The sequence below is a fragment of the Sinocyclocheilus rhinocerous genome, unplaced genomic scaffold (assembly GCF_001515625.1).
Source record: "Sinocyclocheilus rhinocerous isolate Xijiao unplaced genomic scaffold, SAMN03320098_v1.1 scaffold1170, whole genome shotgun sequence".
In the NCBI taxonomy this organism is placed as follows: domain Eukaryota; kingdom Metazoa; phylum Chordata; class Actinopteri; order Cypriniformes; family Cyprinidae; genus Sinocyclocheilus; species Sinocyclocheilus rhinocerous.
Genome location: NW_015652163.1, coordinates 510,558 through 527,648, shown reverse-complemented (window position 1 = coordinate 527,648; position 17,091 = coordinate 510,558). Strand labels below are relative to the sequence as shown.

The window sequence follows — 17,091 nt, the reverse complement described above, 5'->3', positions numbered from 1 at the left end:
TGAATATTTAGGGTGTATATATATATATATATATATATATATATATAAATTAAAAATTAAAAAAACTTTTCTTTGAACTGTTAGGTTTTGAGAGAATTAACAAAAAAGCAAATTAAAAAATATAAATAAATTTATAATATAAATAAATATAAATATATATTATTTAAATAATGCTTTTAATTATAAAACAATATTTATATTTATATTTAATTTTTTCTTATCCCACTCTCTCCATCATGTTTAACATTTAAACATTTTTATATGTTATATTATATTACATTACATTACATTATATTATATTATATTACATTATATTATATATGGTTGGTTTATTGGCTGATTTATGTTGTTTCTGAAGGTTTATGGAAAAAATATGCAACAAAATGAGAGATTGGAATGGGATAGTTTTTTTTTTTTTCTTTCTAAATAATTTATGGCCATAATTTAATTCTGAAAGGTCAATCTTGCACATATTCTCCAATTATTTAATTGATCTCTTCACATGATACATTGTATGAATACACAACTTTTTATTCTTTGAGAAATCCTATTTTTATAGTCTTACGTTGCGGATGCGGTCTTCTTTCATTTCAGCAAAGAGCAGACATCCTGAAATGAAATTAGGTTTTACCTCCATCTTCTTTCTCCTTGACTAGAGGACAACTTGAGTAAAAGTGGCACATCTTACCCCTGCCTCCCCCATTTACATTTACAGACTCTGTGAATCAGCTCTCTATAATTAGTACAGAACGATCACATTAGAAACACTCTGTGTCTTGCAAATTATCATCTTGTTGCCCCACGTCATGCTCACACAGACATGAATTTAAATGCACACTCTAATTGTTTGAGTCTGTAACCGTGTTTAATGTTATTACGAGAGCCTCTAGCTGATAATGAATAGAGTTTGCAGCTTATACCCGAGCCTCAGTTGTCTACAGATCACACTGGCATCTCTATCAGTCAGGTGGGTGTCACACACTGCTCCCCACCGGCCATTCAGGTACACCTCAAGACGACCACTCTTATTAGACGAACCCCCCACTAACCGCGCCTCACCTGGAGGAGAAGATATCATCTTGTTGCCCCACGTCATGCTCACACAGACATGAATTTAAATGCACACTCTAATTGTTTGAGTCTGTAACCGTGTTTAATGTTATTACGTAGAAAGGAAAAGGAGGAGAGAGGCAGACAGAGATAATCACAGCTCACAGAGATAAGGCAAACAGATTTCAACACCAGCTCGGTACTGAACCACGGACACAGCCAAGTGATGACAGACCAGCACAAAGAGATCCAGAGACTGAACAAACACTTTCCCAATAGGAGTAACAAATGCACATGAGTGATGTGAGTCTGATTGATTATTAGACAACAAACGCATAGAGAGGGAAAGATGAATAGAGGCCAATAAAAAGAGAGGACAGAGAGAATCCTTGACTGCTGTTAGCTCACTGACAGACACACTGTGGCTGTGTGCTGTGACTGCAGTAATAAACGTCCTGCAGCTTCTGTACAACACCTACACTAATGTGACAGTTATGACACAAATACTCACCAGGACACGTTCACTTAATAAACACAAACACCACGGTCCAGTAGGAACTTTTTTAGGTCAAATAAGGCTAGACTAGAGCCACCTACAACTAAGCCTACAGCCCCAAATGTTTTTTTTTTTTATTCTTTTTTTTCTGCATTTTTTAATCTTTCTCTTACTTGTGTGTGTGTACCAGGGTTATTATAGTTTACTATAATAACTTAAACCAAAACCATAACAAAACTTTTGTTACTTGAAATTTTTTTTTATTGTAATAAAATAAAATACAAAAAAAACTTAAACTTACTTTATTTCAGTTAAAGGCAATATTTCTTGTGTTTATTTAGTTTAACTTGATGTACTAAAATAACTAAATAAAACAACTGATAAAACAGATAAAACCACACAACAAAATTATTAAAACTTTAAAATGGAAACAGAAAATATAAAAATAAAACTATAATATATATATAAAACTATATATTATATATATAGTATTTATTAATGTTTTGAATTAGTTATATATATATATATATATATATAACTAATTCAAAACATTAATAAATACTATAATAGTATCTCAATGATATTAAAACAACACTGGTGTGTACTGCAGCTATTTTAATTGTAATGACAGCTGATTTAATATGGAATTTATGTATTCTAACACCCCATTTATATGTAAAGGTCCCTATTGTGTCAGTCCCTATTTAAAGTGTATAATATGTCTAGGAGTTTATAATGTGTAGCATTTAAAGCCTTTCTAGGAAGTTAAGGTACAACTTAGCTTGATCTTCAATCTATGTGTACAATGCATATTTTTATTCTTTCTGCTAAGATTATGTTTCCGTACTGTGCCTATACAAATAAACCAATAAATAAGTAAATAAAGGCACGTTTTGGTCGTAATGGTGAAAAATTTGCGAATAATAATATTTAAACTTTTTAATTAGCCTACACTTTTGTCAAATGTACCAGCCTATAGGTGCATTTAATATCGCTATAAGATATTTAGTGCATAATTTAACTAATTATCACTTAGTTGGGTCACAGCATATGTCTGATGTTTACAGGTTAGTCATGCTAGGCTCTCTGTAATGATAACTGGCTGTTTTGTAAATGGCCTTTTTTTAGTTTGAACTCACTTCTCCTCAAAACTCAAAGTAATACAAAAACAGCTATTAAATTGAAAATTGAACTTTTGTAATATATCTCTAAATATGAAAAAAAAAGCCAGTCAAGAGGGCTCACCATGGTGGCAGTCGCAGTAGGCCCATCCTATGGCTCCTGACTTCTGTCTGAAAAAGCACCAGGGGTTGGATTCACGGTCAGGGTTTCTACAGTGGTTGTGGTCGCCCAGTCCACGGTTGGGGTACTGCAGCATGTAGTCTGGAAAGTCAGTCCATTTTATACAGGAAGAGCCAGAATCTGTCTGAGACACAGATCCATTGTAATAACCCAGCTCAGTGAAGCCCTCAGAGCAGGACAGAGGACCTAAGGGAAACACACACACAGACACACAAAGACATAAGTAAAATCCAGCATTTCACTTATAAGAGTATGCCCTTGACGGAGCAAAAAAGAACATTTTAATGCAGTGGCAAATAAAGGTCAACTCATTTTAAAATTCTTGGCATGAACAAATGCAAAAGCATGACCTAAAATGACCTTGTGTTAACTCAAAGTGGCAGTGTAAACTGTGTAAACCTAAGGTGGTCTTATTAGCTTTCTTATTTTGTAACTTTTTCTCTATCACTGAAAACCCCTACAGTGCTGCCTCTTGATGCAGAGGGTGAGGACAGCAGTGTGAGACATTAATGATGGCTTACTGCACTGCTGGAACAGCAAGACCTGTGAAGACCCACTATGATGAGTCACACATCCAAACATGTGTTATACAATGTGTGTGTGTGTGTGTGTGCGTGTGTGTGTGCGTGTGTGTGTGCGTGTTGTTTAGGCACAAGGACACACACAGTATATTTTCAAACTAATTAACATTATTGAATGATTTTGATTACTAATGTACTTCTGCTTGCTTGGATCCATTAGTCAAATAATCAGGAAGATCCTTCTTCCAAATGATTCTAATCAAAACCATTAAATTAAACAGAAATATTGTGACTTTGGGCCACAGTGAGCAAATGACATGATCTAGTCTCTTGTGAGAAAGCATTCTAATAAATGTTATGGATTGCAGGCGGCCTGAAACACAGTAATGACGATAATCCAATTTCATGCTTTACTGTGGGCTGTAAAAGTAATTTGTAAGCATTTAAACTATCATTTAATACAGCGATTCATAACTTAAGTAGCAACATCCTTATGCTGTTCCGCATATGCTGCCAGTCTGTCCTTTATTTAATTTCTGGAAATGTGACTAGAAAGGGAGAAAGCCCTGGGCTTTGTGCCCACTGTCCAAGTGCAAGCAAGAGACAGATGTTAAATCCATCGACCTAGACAGGAGACGGATATTTAAATAGAAGTAGTCACTTCACTGGGTGCTTTGGATGCATCTATAAAAGCGAATGAAATTAGGTTTTAAAGAATACTAACAGAAGACCCTCTTTAAAGGCAATTAGAGGTTTACTGAGAAGCAGAACACATATAATTTCAGATTAAATCCAACATTTGTGTAGGCAAGTAACAGTTTTTCCACCACAGATAAATATTAGAAATCTTACTCAAAGCTCCTGAGAATTTATGGGTCTGCTATCAGATAGTGTTGTGCAGGATCAAACAGAGGCCAACGTGCCCTAGTCTCTCTTTAGAAGCAGGTGCTAAACCCTCAGGGAGAAAGAGTTGAGACCATCTCATACCCTGAGCATTATGGGCCAAAATTCTTGCAGAGGTAACGCCAGAAAAGTATTTACACCTGCATGCGTATATGAATCTACACCCAGCAGACACGTAGCCTAACCGTGTCTTTGCTTGTGTAGATTGCTTTAGCATAGACTTATTGAGCTGAGATGAGTGCTGATGTTCAATATAAGCATATTAGAGCTGGATCATCACTGAAACTCTTCGGTCTACATTATTCCAAATATAACTGTAAACAATGCACTGAAAAAGACCTGACACAGTATCATTCCCCATCTTATTATAAAGCATGTTTATCATCAGAGAACAGTATTGGATTTCCAATGTGAGCCGTTTTTAAACCTCCATCCATTATGATTGTTTTGATTTAAATCAGGCAGATGGAGCAGAAGACGATGCCATGGGTATCTAACAATCTATCAAACCAAAAACCTGTTCAAAGCTGAATAATTATGGATAATGATTATCATAATGTAATGTAATATAATATATAATAAATGTTCCTATTATGAAATTATTCATGTTTTCAAAGATTAAGTGAGTGTTAAATGACAGCAAAGGTTATTTAAATGAAAAAACAAAAAATAAAATGAGAGAAAAAAGCAAATAAATAAAAACTAAAAAAATCAGGCAATAACTGGTATACCATTGTTAATTCCTATATATATATATATATATATAGTCGATAATACAATACCATAGAGCAAAAACTGTGGAGAAGACATTTGATCTTTGGTGTTTCTAAATCTTACTCAAAGCTCCTGAGAATTTATGGGTCTGCTATCAGATAGTGTTGTGCAGGATCAAACAGAGGCCAACGTGCCCTAGTCTCTCTTTAGAAGCAGGTGCTAAACCCTCAGGGAGAAAGAGTTGAGACCATCTCATACCCTGAGCATTATGGGCCAAAATTCTTGCAGAGGTAACGCCAGAAAAGTATTTACACCTGCATGCGTATATGAATCTACACCCAGCAGACACGTAGCCTAACCGTGTCTTTGCTTGTGTAGATTGCTTTAGCATAGACTTATTGAGCTGAGATGAGTGCTGATGTTCAATATAAGCATATTAGAGCTGGATCATCACTGAAACTCTTCGGTCTACATTATTCCAAATATAACTGTAAACAATGCACTGAAAAAGACCTGACACAGTATCATTCCCCATCTTATTATAAAGCATGTTTATCATCAGAGAACAGTATTGGATTTCCAATGTGAGCCGTTTTTAAACCTCCATCCATTATGATTGTTTTGATTTAAATCAGGCAGATGGAGCAGAAGACGACGCCATGGGTATCTAACAATCTATCAAACCAAAAACCTGTTCAAAGCTGAATAATTATGGATAATGATTATCATAATGTAATGTAATATAATATATAATAAATGTTCCTATTATGAAATTATTCATGTTTTCAAAGATTAAGTGAGTGTTAAATGACAGCAAAGGTTATTTAAATGAAAAAACAAAAAATAAAATGAGAGAAAAAAGCAAATAAATAAAAACTAAAAAAATCAGGCAATAACTGGTATACCATTGTTAATTCCTATATATATATATATATATATATAGTCGATAATACAATACCATAGAGCAAAAACTGTGGAGAAGACATTTGATCTTTGGTGTTTCTTTTAATGGCTTTAGCATGATTGGTCTTCTGTACACCATTACATTTTATAATAAAATATGTTTAGACATTATAAATAGTTTCCATTCTTGTACACTGGCAGGTGAATAGTTCAACAGTCCTGAATCTTTTCTTGTACACACTCATGTCTCGTCTCGTGAGAGCTCAGGTTCCACGCTGTATGTCGGTCTGGACATACAGTAAAGCTATTTGCTGAAATAGCATCAGGGTAGAGTTCCAGTCATATTTTCCATGGTGTTACGGTTATAGAGCACGATAAAGACCACCAACAAGACTCCTGGTGGTACCACAAGAGACTAAATATAAGAGGTTTAACAGCATAGACTGCTGGTCTGAGTAAAATAAGTCTACAGATGAGGCAATCTTAGAGGAATCTCACACTGCCCCAGCATGAACTGGGAGTAGGTTGACGATTCTGTGGGAAGGTTGAGTATATTTCAGCATCCTGCCCTAAGGATGTCAGCGCACAAACCTGTCCAGGCTTGGAAGACAAGGAAAGCATTAAAGTTCACAGAATAGGAATATGACACGTGTAATAAGCAAAAACAGCGGGGCATTCAATCTCAAATTAGCTACTTCTTAAAGCCCATCAATGCCACAGTTGTTTCACATCCATTCACTGTCATCAGTAAATGTTTGTGCTTCACTCATATTACAAGCGCATTGAATATTGTGTTTCTCTCCAAAGCAATCTTGTCTGAGGAGCAATTGTTGCGGTTGAGTATTTCTTTAACTCTGCCGTAGGGAACCATCGACGAATGTATCTCTTGACAGCCGAGCGGTTTTGCATCGGTTAAATTTGTATTAGATATAGTGCCAAGAAGGGATGTGGGTTTTGGCATTGAAAGAGATGCTCTTTACAAGAAAAAAATACTGTGACATTTCAGCCGTTACCAGTAATGAGTATGTGTCTGAATTAGGTGGCATAATTTAAATTCCCAAGCAAATGCTGACACAAAAGAGATGCAGGTATATTGCCAATTCTCATTAAAAAAAGGATTCCAGCTTGCACCTTTATTTAACCTTTAAGAAATAGTAAAAAACAAAATATATAGACAGACTTGTAAATGCAGTGAGTGCCTACCTGAGCTCTGCAGTGTGTTCTGGTACACAGCGCTTTGTCCTGCCTATGAAGACAAAATAAGAATAGTCAGTTAAATTCTTTAACTTAAAGTACTATGGACATATGTTTTTTTGGCCATGTACCATGGTATTCTTTGAAATACCTTGAAGAAACAGTTAAATGCCACAGTAAATGAATAGGTAAGCATTTGGTATTGGTATTTTGTTCCCTCTCGCCTACAGTCACTGAGTGGTGCCTTGTTGTTCCTTCACAATGAGGCATGAAGTCACCTTCCAGCACCTTCACCCTCTCTGTTCCTCTCTGGTGGAATGAGCTGCTGACACTATCACAACTTTCAAGAAGTTCTCTCTGAACTTTCTCTACTTTCCTCTAGCTTGTTTCCCAATTTAGCATTCTAATGAACATGCTTATGCTCTTCAATTATATGTGGATAAAAGCATCTGCTAAATGCTTGAATGTAAATGACGTATCATACATATTTAAGAAAGTACTAAGGTATTAAAATCTGATACGATCACTGTACTTTGATACTTTTTGTAAAGGTACGACAACTAGGCATGAATTATGACTTTAAAAAGGTTATTTTAATAGGATACAAGCATTATTTTTAGTTTATACCATTTGTTTTGATCCCAGTAACCAGCTGCAAGCCTTAGTCAGAGGTTTTCTCCCCGGAGGAAGGTTATCAAAGGTATCCGTTGCTTTACGACGAGGAAACGTCACATAAAGACATGAGTTAATAGTGCAGAGCAGCTTTGCTTTAGCAGTACTTCAACTGAGATCAAAGAACACTTTCATGACCATCAAGCTATTATGTGACTGCTACTGTGTGATCTGGGTGTGATGAAGGGAACGAGCATCATGCTTTTCTCTCATTCCGACTACACTGCAAGCGTCTCGTCCCATCGTTGACTTGTACTGTAGTCAGGATGAGAGTTAAGTGTGATGCTTGTTACCATCAACAGGGATTAAGTATAAGATACAAAACAAGAGACTCAGACTTAAGGAACAAAGACAAAGAAAAACATCAAGCACACGTTAACTGTCCTATTGTCCTAATAAACTACACCCCCCTGTGCTCCTTGTTTTTTGTTCAACAGATCTAACGACATTCTCAAGACAAAACACTACATATAACTAAAAGCATGTTTTTATTTGAGATATTCTTGACAATATTACAAAGCCTGACTCTAATACCAAAATCCGAAATGGTTCGAAGACAATTGGGTTAAGCTTTGGTTTTCAGATGTATCTATCCATGATACGTAAGGCATAGTAGGTATATTTTTCCAAGGTAGTTAGGGAGTGTTATATTATAGTTATGTTTATTTTATTAATATATACCTGCTGAAACATCTTAAACCAGCCTGATCTGTTGGCCACTTTTCAGTCAGCTCATCAGGCTAGGAGAGCTACAGAACAGCTGAAGATCATTTTAAACCAGCCAAAACCAGAAAACCAACTTAAGCTGGTTTAATGGGTTTTTTTTCAATAAGAGATATAATAAATAAAAACAGATTCATTAGGGACATGTAAATATGCATATGCACAGCTCTCATTGTCTCATTATTATTTAGATCCTAAAGAGCTGAAATGTATTCGGGGCAAAGTACGCCTCAGCCACAAAAATTAACAATGACTGTACAAGATAATGCCAACTGTAACAATTACCACACACTTTCACGTGATACAAAGCGTTAATGTCACACACAGTAAGTGAAAGCGTCAAAGGGTCATAACATGCGCTATCATAATTCATTTCCGTGTCGACTTCCATTCTAACTACTCATTTAGAAGAAGAAAAATGTAGACTACTGTGCCATTTATAGCTCGGTACAGTTGGGAAAAAAATATTTTTTTGTCACATTTAGCCTACAAACCAGCTTTTTTTGCCGCCGTCTGAACTCCTGTCTACTAAAACCCCAGGATCACGTCAGGAGTTCTCGGTCATTTTTTCAGGATAAATCACAGCTAGACTGACTGTTTTGTTAGCTGACTAGGAACTCATATGTCAATAAAGCAAAAAAACTGCGTTTACATACCTCGCCGTAGACACCGATCGAGAAACGAAGGACAGCAGCAATAGAGAGGATCCCGCTGATATCCATCCTGTCACTGACTATACATCCAGCACAACTGTCCCATCATCGCTGTCCGCGGGCACACAGGGAAAAGTGTAGCCTACGCCTTCCCGCCTCAAAATGTTTACAAATGTATGTACGGAAGAAGAAACAACGAAAATAATGAGACAGAACAAAACAACATCATGTAAACTTCTAAAAGTCCAACGACACGACTGACACCCCTCCCATGTTGAAGTCTGGCTGAGGTTTATGTTCACTGTGAAGAGACGCCGCTCCAGCAGCCTTCACCACAGTACACGTTACAGATGATTATAAAACATAAACATTTATGGATCACGGTGCGGAGAGGTTGGCCCCTTATGGCAAGCCGTTTTAGCAATTATTCCTTTAAATGAACTAGCATTTGTTGTTATGTTACTAGCCCTTGGTTTTAATTAGAAATCCAACAGTGACTATCTTCTGCAGTTTCACTAGTTATTAAGAAAATAGCCATACACTTATGCCTATAGTGAATGTGATCATCGTCATTCGTACTAGTAGGCAAAAAATCACACTAGTTTTTACACTTTTTTTTAAACTAGTTTATAAAAAGCCAACAAATGTTTCCTAATTTTATTTGGCGGACAACGATTAATTAAATAAATAAATAGAGTAAAGAATAGAAAACTGCTTAACTGCTAATTTAGTGAATAAAATAGCATTGAAAGATTAGGCCAAACAACTTTGCCCAAAGTTTGTAATTGGCATCATTCTTAATAGTTATCACCTATGGCAAGCATGCATGCATAAAATAAATTTAAAAATGTTAAAATAGCACAGAAGTTCATATAGAATGAAAATTCACCCTTCAAAATGCATGTTATAACTCTTGTGAGCTATTCTTGTAATTCATCATGTTTATTTATTTTTTTGACATTAAAGTATCATTACTGGACTTTCTGGTGAAAACGACAGATGTCTCTCTGATGGCATATGCAGGACTTCTCTAATCATTTTGTCTGCTTAAACCCCGCCCCTGCTCATCTGCCTCCACTTTTGCAATGCCCAAAATCCAATTAACAAATTATGAATTGAACCAAGTCCTCATCCTACTTTTTTTTCCTGATAATCTGAAAGAATACATCACAATAAGAAAGAAAAGATCAGTCACTACTTCCGTTTCTTTACAACTGTCAAGCAATTTTGTACGATGCAATTTGTACAGAAACATACCATTTTTAAGGAAAAAAGGTATGCCTAAACATTAAGTTCTACCCCTAAACCTAACCATCAATGGGGCATAAGCAGATCATAGAAAGAAAAAAGAGAGAGAGATTGTAGCCACCAATCTGCAAATAGTTAACAAAAGTTACAAATAGAAATGAGTGTGTTGTACAGCACCTATTTTAGATCAGAAATATAAAACATATACATAAAAAAAAATCAAGTTATTATCTGCATGAAATGTTTTTTTAATAACTCAAGACCCTTGTGCAGCACCCCCCAAAAATGCGCCTAAAGCTTAAAAACAGAAAACACAGACCTTTTGCGGTCACATGGCAAATATAAAACAGACAAGGAATTCCAGTTCTTTTCCATAACTCCTGAAAACTCCCTAACATAGGACAAAGGGCATGTGTTGATAAGGTGGATATTATTAACCACTTGGCCAATCTTTTAAATGTCTTGGGTTTTATGAATATCACATTAAAGAACAAGATCCTAAATACACAGGTGGTTGAGCTCACCTTGTCTTGCATTGTTCACCTGTGTACACAGACACATGAATACACCTCATTCCACATTGTTCACCATTCATACATCTTCAATAGAAGTTAACAATACCTGAATCACTTACTCATAATTTAATAAAAGATCAAAACCTCCTTTTGACCTGAGCACAACTACACGTTAGTCATATGATAAACATAATTCTCCTATACTTAAATTAATTTATCTATAGTATCAGTGTCTAAAATTGAGTTGGTTTTCACACATTAAAAGAAATAACATGTTTTTTAATCTTGCAAAAAGATGGATTTGCTCTTTAAGTCATTCTCAAAGCTTATGTCATACTTAAAATGTAAGAATTTGTAGATTTGATCAAAACAACCATGTTTTATCAGGCATCAAGGAGCTATATAAAAAAATGATAATAGTTTGCTTTCTCTTATCTGATGCCCAGAGGTGCGGCTGCATTGCTTGACATTCATCCACACCCTGTTCTGGGGTGTTAATCTGGTATATACATGCTTAAGGAACTGGAGACTGGAATGGCTTACTGTATATAACATCAAAAGCCTAGTAAATATAACAGGTTGATGTCAAAGATCATCACTGCAGTCACAATAAAGTATTTTAAATTAAATCTGGAAGGCATTGACATGGTTGCACCTTTCTGCCTTTATTGCTGTAGCTCTTTTAGTCTTATCCTAAACTATTTTTGGCTGTTCATTGTTACTTCAATGTTGTGTTGTGATTGAGCAAAGTTTAGACTTACAGCAGACAGCATTTCCTTTGGGGTCTAAACACATTATGCTGCAGACAACTGTAGATAATCAGCCTAAGGAAATGGTGGGCTGTGTTATCACAGGATGGCCAAAGGGAACTAAACTAATTCATGGTCACAATGTTTAACAACAATTCACACCAATCAAACAAAACATGAAAAATAACATCTGAACAGAAAGTGAATTGTTTGTAAGTTAATATGTTTAATAATGTGTTATCTTCATTGCAGAGCTCTCATGGTCAAATTCAATACACTGTGTTCTGGCATGTAACGTGATCCGGCACTGAGTACTTCTCCCTTGATCTCCGCTTTCTGATAATTGAAAATGGCTGAGACTAATTACATTATGGACACAGCCCGAAACAGGAAGAAAATTTGTAAAATAAATAAATTGCTGGGTTTTAGAGGTCACAGCTCAGTTATGCAGGGGAGATTTCAAAAAGTAATACCAAAAACCAATATGATAACATTCAGATTTTCTGAGAAGTAACAATGGTATAGTCAAACACCAATAACACAAATGACTAAATGGGACACTTCACCCAAAAATGAAAAGTCTATCATCATTTACTCACCCTCACGTCATTACAAACCTGTACGACTTCTTTCGTCTGTTGAACACAAAAGAGGACATGAAGATGAGTAAAGGGTGACAGATTTTCATTTTTGGGTGAACTATCCCTTTAAGTGTGTGAAGGAACCAGTGTTTGTTCCTTTGTACTGCTCTGATGAGATGACCTACAGGAGTGCAGTAATGTAGTAATCACCAAAAGTGCCTTCAAAACCTTGCGAATGCAGTTCATTTGCTTTGTGAGCACCCGCTGACATCGTTTTGGCAGGGTTTGAGCCCCAGTGACAGCTTCATTGCGGTTTTTTTTTTAAAAAACCTTTCCACACCCCATTCTCATCAACTACCCGGCCCAGTCATACACTCAGACTAAAGTCCCCATCTAATAGAGCTCAGATAATAAAAGTGTCCATTCTTTGACTAATCTGCGTTACTGGTCCAAGATCTCACTGCTCAGGTTGGGAAATCGTTTTAATAAGGTGTTGGCTTCTTTAGGCAAAAGTCGACCCTGAGTTCCCTGCTTTCCTTTGGCCTTGTTCTGCGCCTGCAACAAGTGAAATTAGGAAACAATGTTAAATATTGTTGAATTTATTCCAATTCAAAGGCTTTAATATAAGTCAACTAGCTTTCAAGCTCTTGATCTCACTAGATGCGTGAAGATGCCATAAACACGGAAACAACAGATGAGGGAGGTAAAAAAAAAAAAGAAGAAAGCTCTAGCAGGAAACTGCATTGCAAAGTGGGAAGTGTGTTCGCCATAATCAGGAAATGGCAGAGAAAATCTGGTTGTTCATTACATTCCCATGTAATTATCAAAACCATGTTAATTAAGGATGTTAAATTGCTGTCAGCTATGAGTAGGCTGTTTTACAGAGGATTTCCTAAGTTACCTTTTCAACACATGTGTAGAAGACTGAGACTTCTTTAGAGCAGACCGAGTTGTTGAAGTCATTCTGTTTCCAGCAAGCCAGAAGTAATGACATTTCCGTTACACAGGTGGCCTCTGTAACAAAGAGTGTGTGTATCACCACGTAAGGGTTTAGCAAAACAATGCATTACAACAGGCTTTCGATGTTGCCTTAAAAAGCAAATCACCATCACTTGTATTTCCAGTCCCATTTAGAAAAGCAAAAATAATTTTAGTGCATGCATATAATTTTAGTTTAGCCAATCAGTTACTTTTAAAAGGAAGACTGAGTGGCATCACGGTACTTTTAATGAAAGTATAAGTGCTAAATGTATCTTCATGCTTAAAAAATATTTTTTTCAAATTGAACTACAACTGACTTTGGTTGACATTAAAATTGTAGTTAGATGTCAATCTGAGATTGTTTTCTAGCAAGCACAATGTTTAACCAACCATATAAAGCCTTTCGTATCATATTAGATACAAGTATATGAATTTCTAAGGCCTCTAAATTATCTAAACAAGATCAAAACTGATGGAAAACCTTCTACACAATCTACTACATGCCTGATGTTAGCAAGTAAACGGCCTTTTACTAATTCTAAAAATGTCTGATTTCAGGTACTGGTACACATAATTTGCTGTGAAATCTTTAACAGCTTATTTAAACTACATGTAATGTTACTTTTATCTTGTTATTAATATTTCGATATGAACATTTACTGGACTGAAGATGTATTTGTACATCGCTCCAGCATCAATGTATTGCATTGCATTATATATATTTTTCCCCACAATTAAAACTACTGAGCTTTGATCAAAATCAACCTCAGCGATTTTCTTTATAAGCTATCACATTTTGTCTTTCTTTTTGGCCATATAAATAATAACAACTACACCAGATTATATGTACTTGCTCAGCTTGGAGCTTTGAATAAAACTGAGGTATTTTTTCCCTTCTCGAATGTGTGCTACAGCCTCACTTACTATATCATACTACTTGGGCCACAAAACCCTGATGTATCAAATATGAAACAATTTTTTTGATTTTCTTTTATATTCTGTATAAATGTTCAATAAACTGCTTGTAACACTCTAAAGAGAAAGGAAAAAATGAAATCGCATCATATGACCCCTTTAAATAAGTATTAATATTTTAAACGTCAGGCTTTTAAAGGCTAAACAGGGAACCTTTACGCTGTATTTACAAATGTTATACGTAATATTTCACAAATGTGCATAAAATATTACATACATTCAACACATCGAATAAATAGTTAACAGTATAATAGTGAAATAAATAAAAAAAAACTTAAGGTAAATTCTGTAACAGTTTCGATCTAAAGCAGGCCAGTAGAAGAGGCCAAGAAACTAACTGACACCGAACAGTTTTTGTACACATACATTTTAAATCGAAAAATTCCTAACCTCCTTTCTTCAGCCTGCGGCTGGCGACTTCATTCTTCAGCGCCAGAGGTTTGATGGGTCTCAGTACGGGTTTTCCATTCTGTCTGCTTAAGAGTTTAGCAACCTTCTCTTGAATCACAGATCCACTCATCGCCTTTCTATAATGTCTCCTACCGAGACGGCACAAACATTAAATCCAAAATAGGAGTGAAACGGAGCCTAATAATATAACATAAGTAATGACTTAAATGTCATTGCCGAGTACTTCTTACTTCACGTCCTCATGTGTAAGTCGCCATTTTCTGTCGGAAAACGTTCTCTACCTGTTGTTATGGTTACCACCGCCGACACTGTCGTAAAAGTATCATTAGTTGTGTGTCGTTTTCATGGCTCTTCATATACATAAAACAGTTTGAGCCATTTTATGAGCCATATTATGAGCCATTTTATGGAAACCCATTTTATTAATACACTAATTCAGGGCTAATTACACTGGAAATTCAGGTAAGTGGTAAAATCTAGATCAAATCACAGTTGCTTCTAAGGCTGGTTCACCTATAATTTGAATTCCAACTGAATAGAAAGCAAGTCTTCAAATTCTGAAATTTGCTGAGACCTAGTACACACTTATGGATTAACTCATTTACTTTTAACAAGAACTAGACATGTGCTTAGTTGTAAACATCAGGACAGGATGCCTTTAGGTGATGCAGGTTTTCCAGTAAAAGTTTTAATCAGGACATTTTTACACACTTAAGACACAGCAGGGTCCTGTGAGAGCACCAAACAAGCCAGAACAGACTTGATTTTCAGTGTTATATCACTAAGCTGAAACCCAATGTTCTTCACATCTAACAATTTACTCTAACAGACAATTACATCAATTTTTTTTCCTCTACATTAAGAAAAACCAAAGCGTTCCTTTCATGCTTTCTCCCAGAAAACAGGTCATTCAGATTAGATATGAATCTGATTAAGAAACATTTTTGCATGGATATGACTGAATGTAGCACCACAAAAATGTAAAATGCTTCTTGATCCTGTTAATTGCTGTTTACATGAAAAGTACTTGAAATGATGTATTGTTTTTCGCTCTAAATTAATGAGCAAACGGAAACTCGCCTCATGAACGCAGGTCCAGTTATAAACATGCAGAGACAAAGTTTCAATGACCATGTTGTTTTCTCCTATAATTTGCAGTAAAATCAGACCAGCATTTTTTTAAAGAGATTTTGATGGATTGGCTAACCATAAGTCATGCCATAGTGGAGAGATAAGAATTTGCATGCAACATTTCTGTCCAAATGTATTATATTCACTTTAAGTGAATATAAAGAGAAGGCAATATTTGCTCACAGTGAATGATGCAACATAGGTATGTTTGACTTATTTGTGTGTTTTTTTTTTTTTAACAAATTCATTTTGATAATTTTTCACCGGTCTTTTCCCACCTTGATGAACTCCAACTGGTCCATGCATTCCATTAAATGGCAGCTTGTCCTCATATCTGCTCTGGTATTCTGACTCTGTCTCTGCTTGTTTGTAACAGGGCTACCTTGAGTTTTCAGCCAGCTGGAACAACTATCGGAATCATAAACGGACAGATTTTTTTTGCACAGGCTTAGTTTGGGAAGTGTTCCTGGAATGTACAGGACTGTTTATAATTTGTAAAGTAATTCCATTTCAGGATTTCATATTAGCAAAGTTCAACTATGAGGTAAATTACAAATCATGAGCTAAAGGCAAGTTAAAACACAACATGTGGACTGTGAAAATGAGATATTAAGTATTTTATAAAATAAATCGTATTGCAGCGGAGTGCATGTAAGTGTAGCTCCGATTTCAGTCGCAGTTTTTTTGTCTGTATAGTTTTTCACATGCCGGCAGAATATGTTGACATGGACAATACCTAAGAAACAAAGACTTCCCCTCCCTGAACTCTGACCTTTCCTGCTCCGGTTTGCTTGACTGAACTAAATTCAATGGCGTGTACACAGAAAGTTTTTCCAAGGACGTTTTTTTTTTTCTTTTTGGAGAGACTGTGTTTTCTCTCAATCTCTCAATTATAAATCATTCCGCGAAACTATTTATTTCAAGCTTCATTCAACAAGCCTGATAAAGCTGCTTTTTTTCCTCTTAGAACTAGGGCTATTGGACTATGAACGTATTGATAGTTAAGTTTGTATCAGGACTTCAGTGCCATTTGCTTTCTTAAGACAATCCCTTTTCTAATCTAATTGCTTCTAAAAAAAAAAGTTAGTCAGTTAGACCCTACGAGTCTAGTATATTTTTGCACCGTGAAATACATTTGTAAAATCTAATCTGTGAATACCTCAATGTACAATTGGGGCCCATATAAAACTAAAAGGATAATCTGTGACCACATGAATCAGTGAAAGTTTCTGTTTGAAGCTTTCTCTACTTTTCTCAGCTAAGCATTCAATTTAACCATGTTTCCTCTTACTTAAATGTTTGACTTTCTTTTTTTCTCTTTTTAGTCAGCTGTGCTTGCCCAATGAGTTGCATATGCTGCACAAACATA

General features: G+C 35.6%; 2 protein-coding genes across 2 annotated transcripts in view; both read right to left on the bottom strand.

Moving 5' to 3' along the window:
- Positions 1–9,530, bottom strand: part of LOC107713894 (neurotrypsin-like) — a 21,806-nt gene extending 12,276 nt beyond the window's left edge. The window contains exons 1-4 of the mRNA XM_016519542.1: positions 9,135–9,530; positions 7,093–7,135; positions 2,792–3,034; positions 921–1,059 (exon numbers count right to left, since the gene is read on the bottom strand). Coding sequence (XP_016375028.1) covers positions 921–1,059; positions 2,792–3,034; positions 7,093–7,135; positions 9,135–9,200 — 491 coding nt within the window. The 5' untranslated portion in view covers positions 9,201–9,530. The remainder of the gene's footprint in view (positions 1–920; positions 1,060–2,791; positions 3,035–7,092; positions 7,136–9,134) is intronic.
- A 2,914-nt stretch (positions 9,531–12,444) lies between these two features.
- On the bottom strand, positions 12,445–14,898 carry LOC107713887 (coiled-coil-helix-coiled-coil-helix domain-containing protein 1-like). The gene is made up of 4 exons (XM_016519534.1): positions 14,822–14,898; positions 14,571–14,719; positions 13,126–13,238; positions 12,445–12,779 (listed from the first exon to the last, which is right to left on the bottom strand). Exons 2-4 carry the CDS (start codon positions 14,698–14,700, stop codon positions 12,666–12,668), a joined length of 357 nt encoding a protein of 118 aa, XP_016375020.1. The 5' UTR covers positions 14,701–14,719; positions 14,822–14,898; the 3' UTR covers positions 12,445–12,665.
- Positions 14,899–17,091: the final 2,193 nt, after the last annotated feature.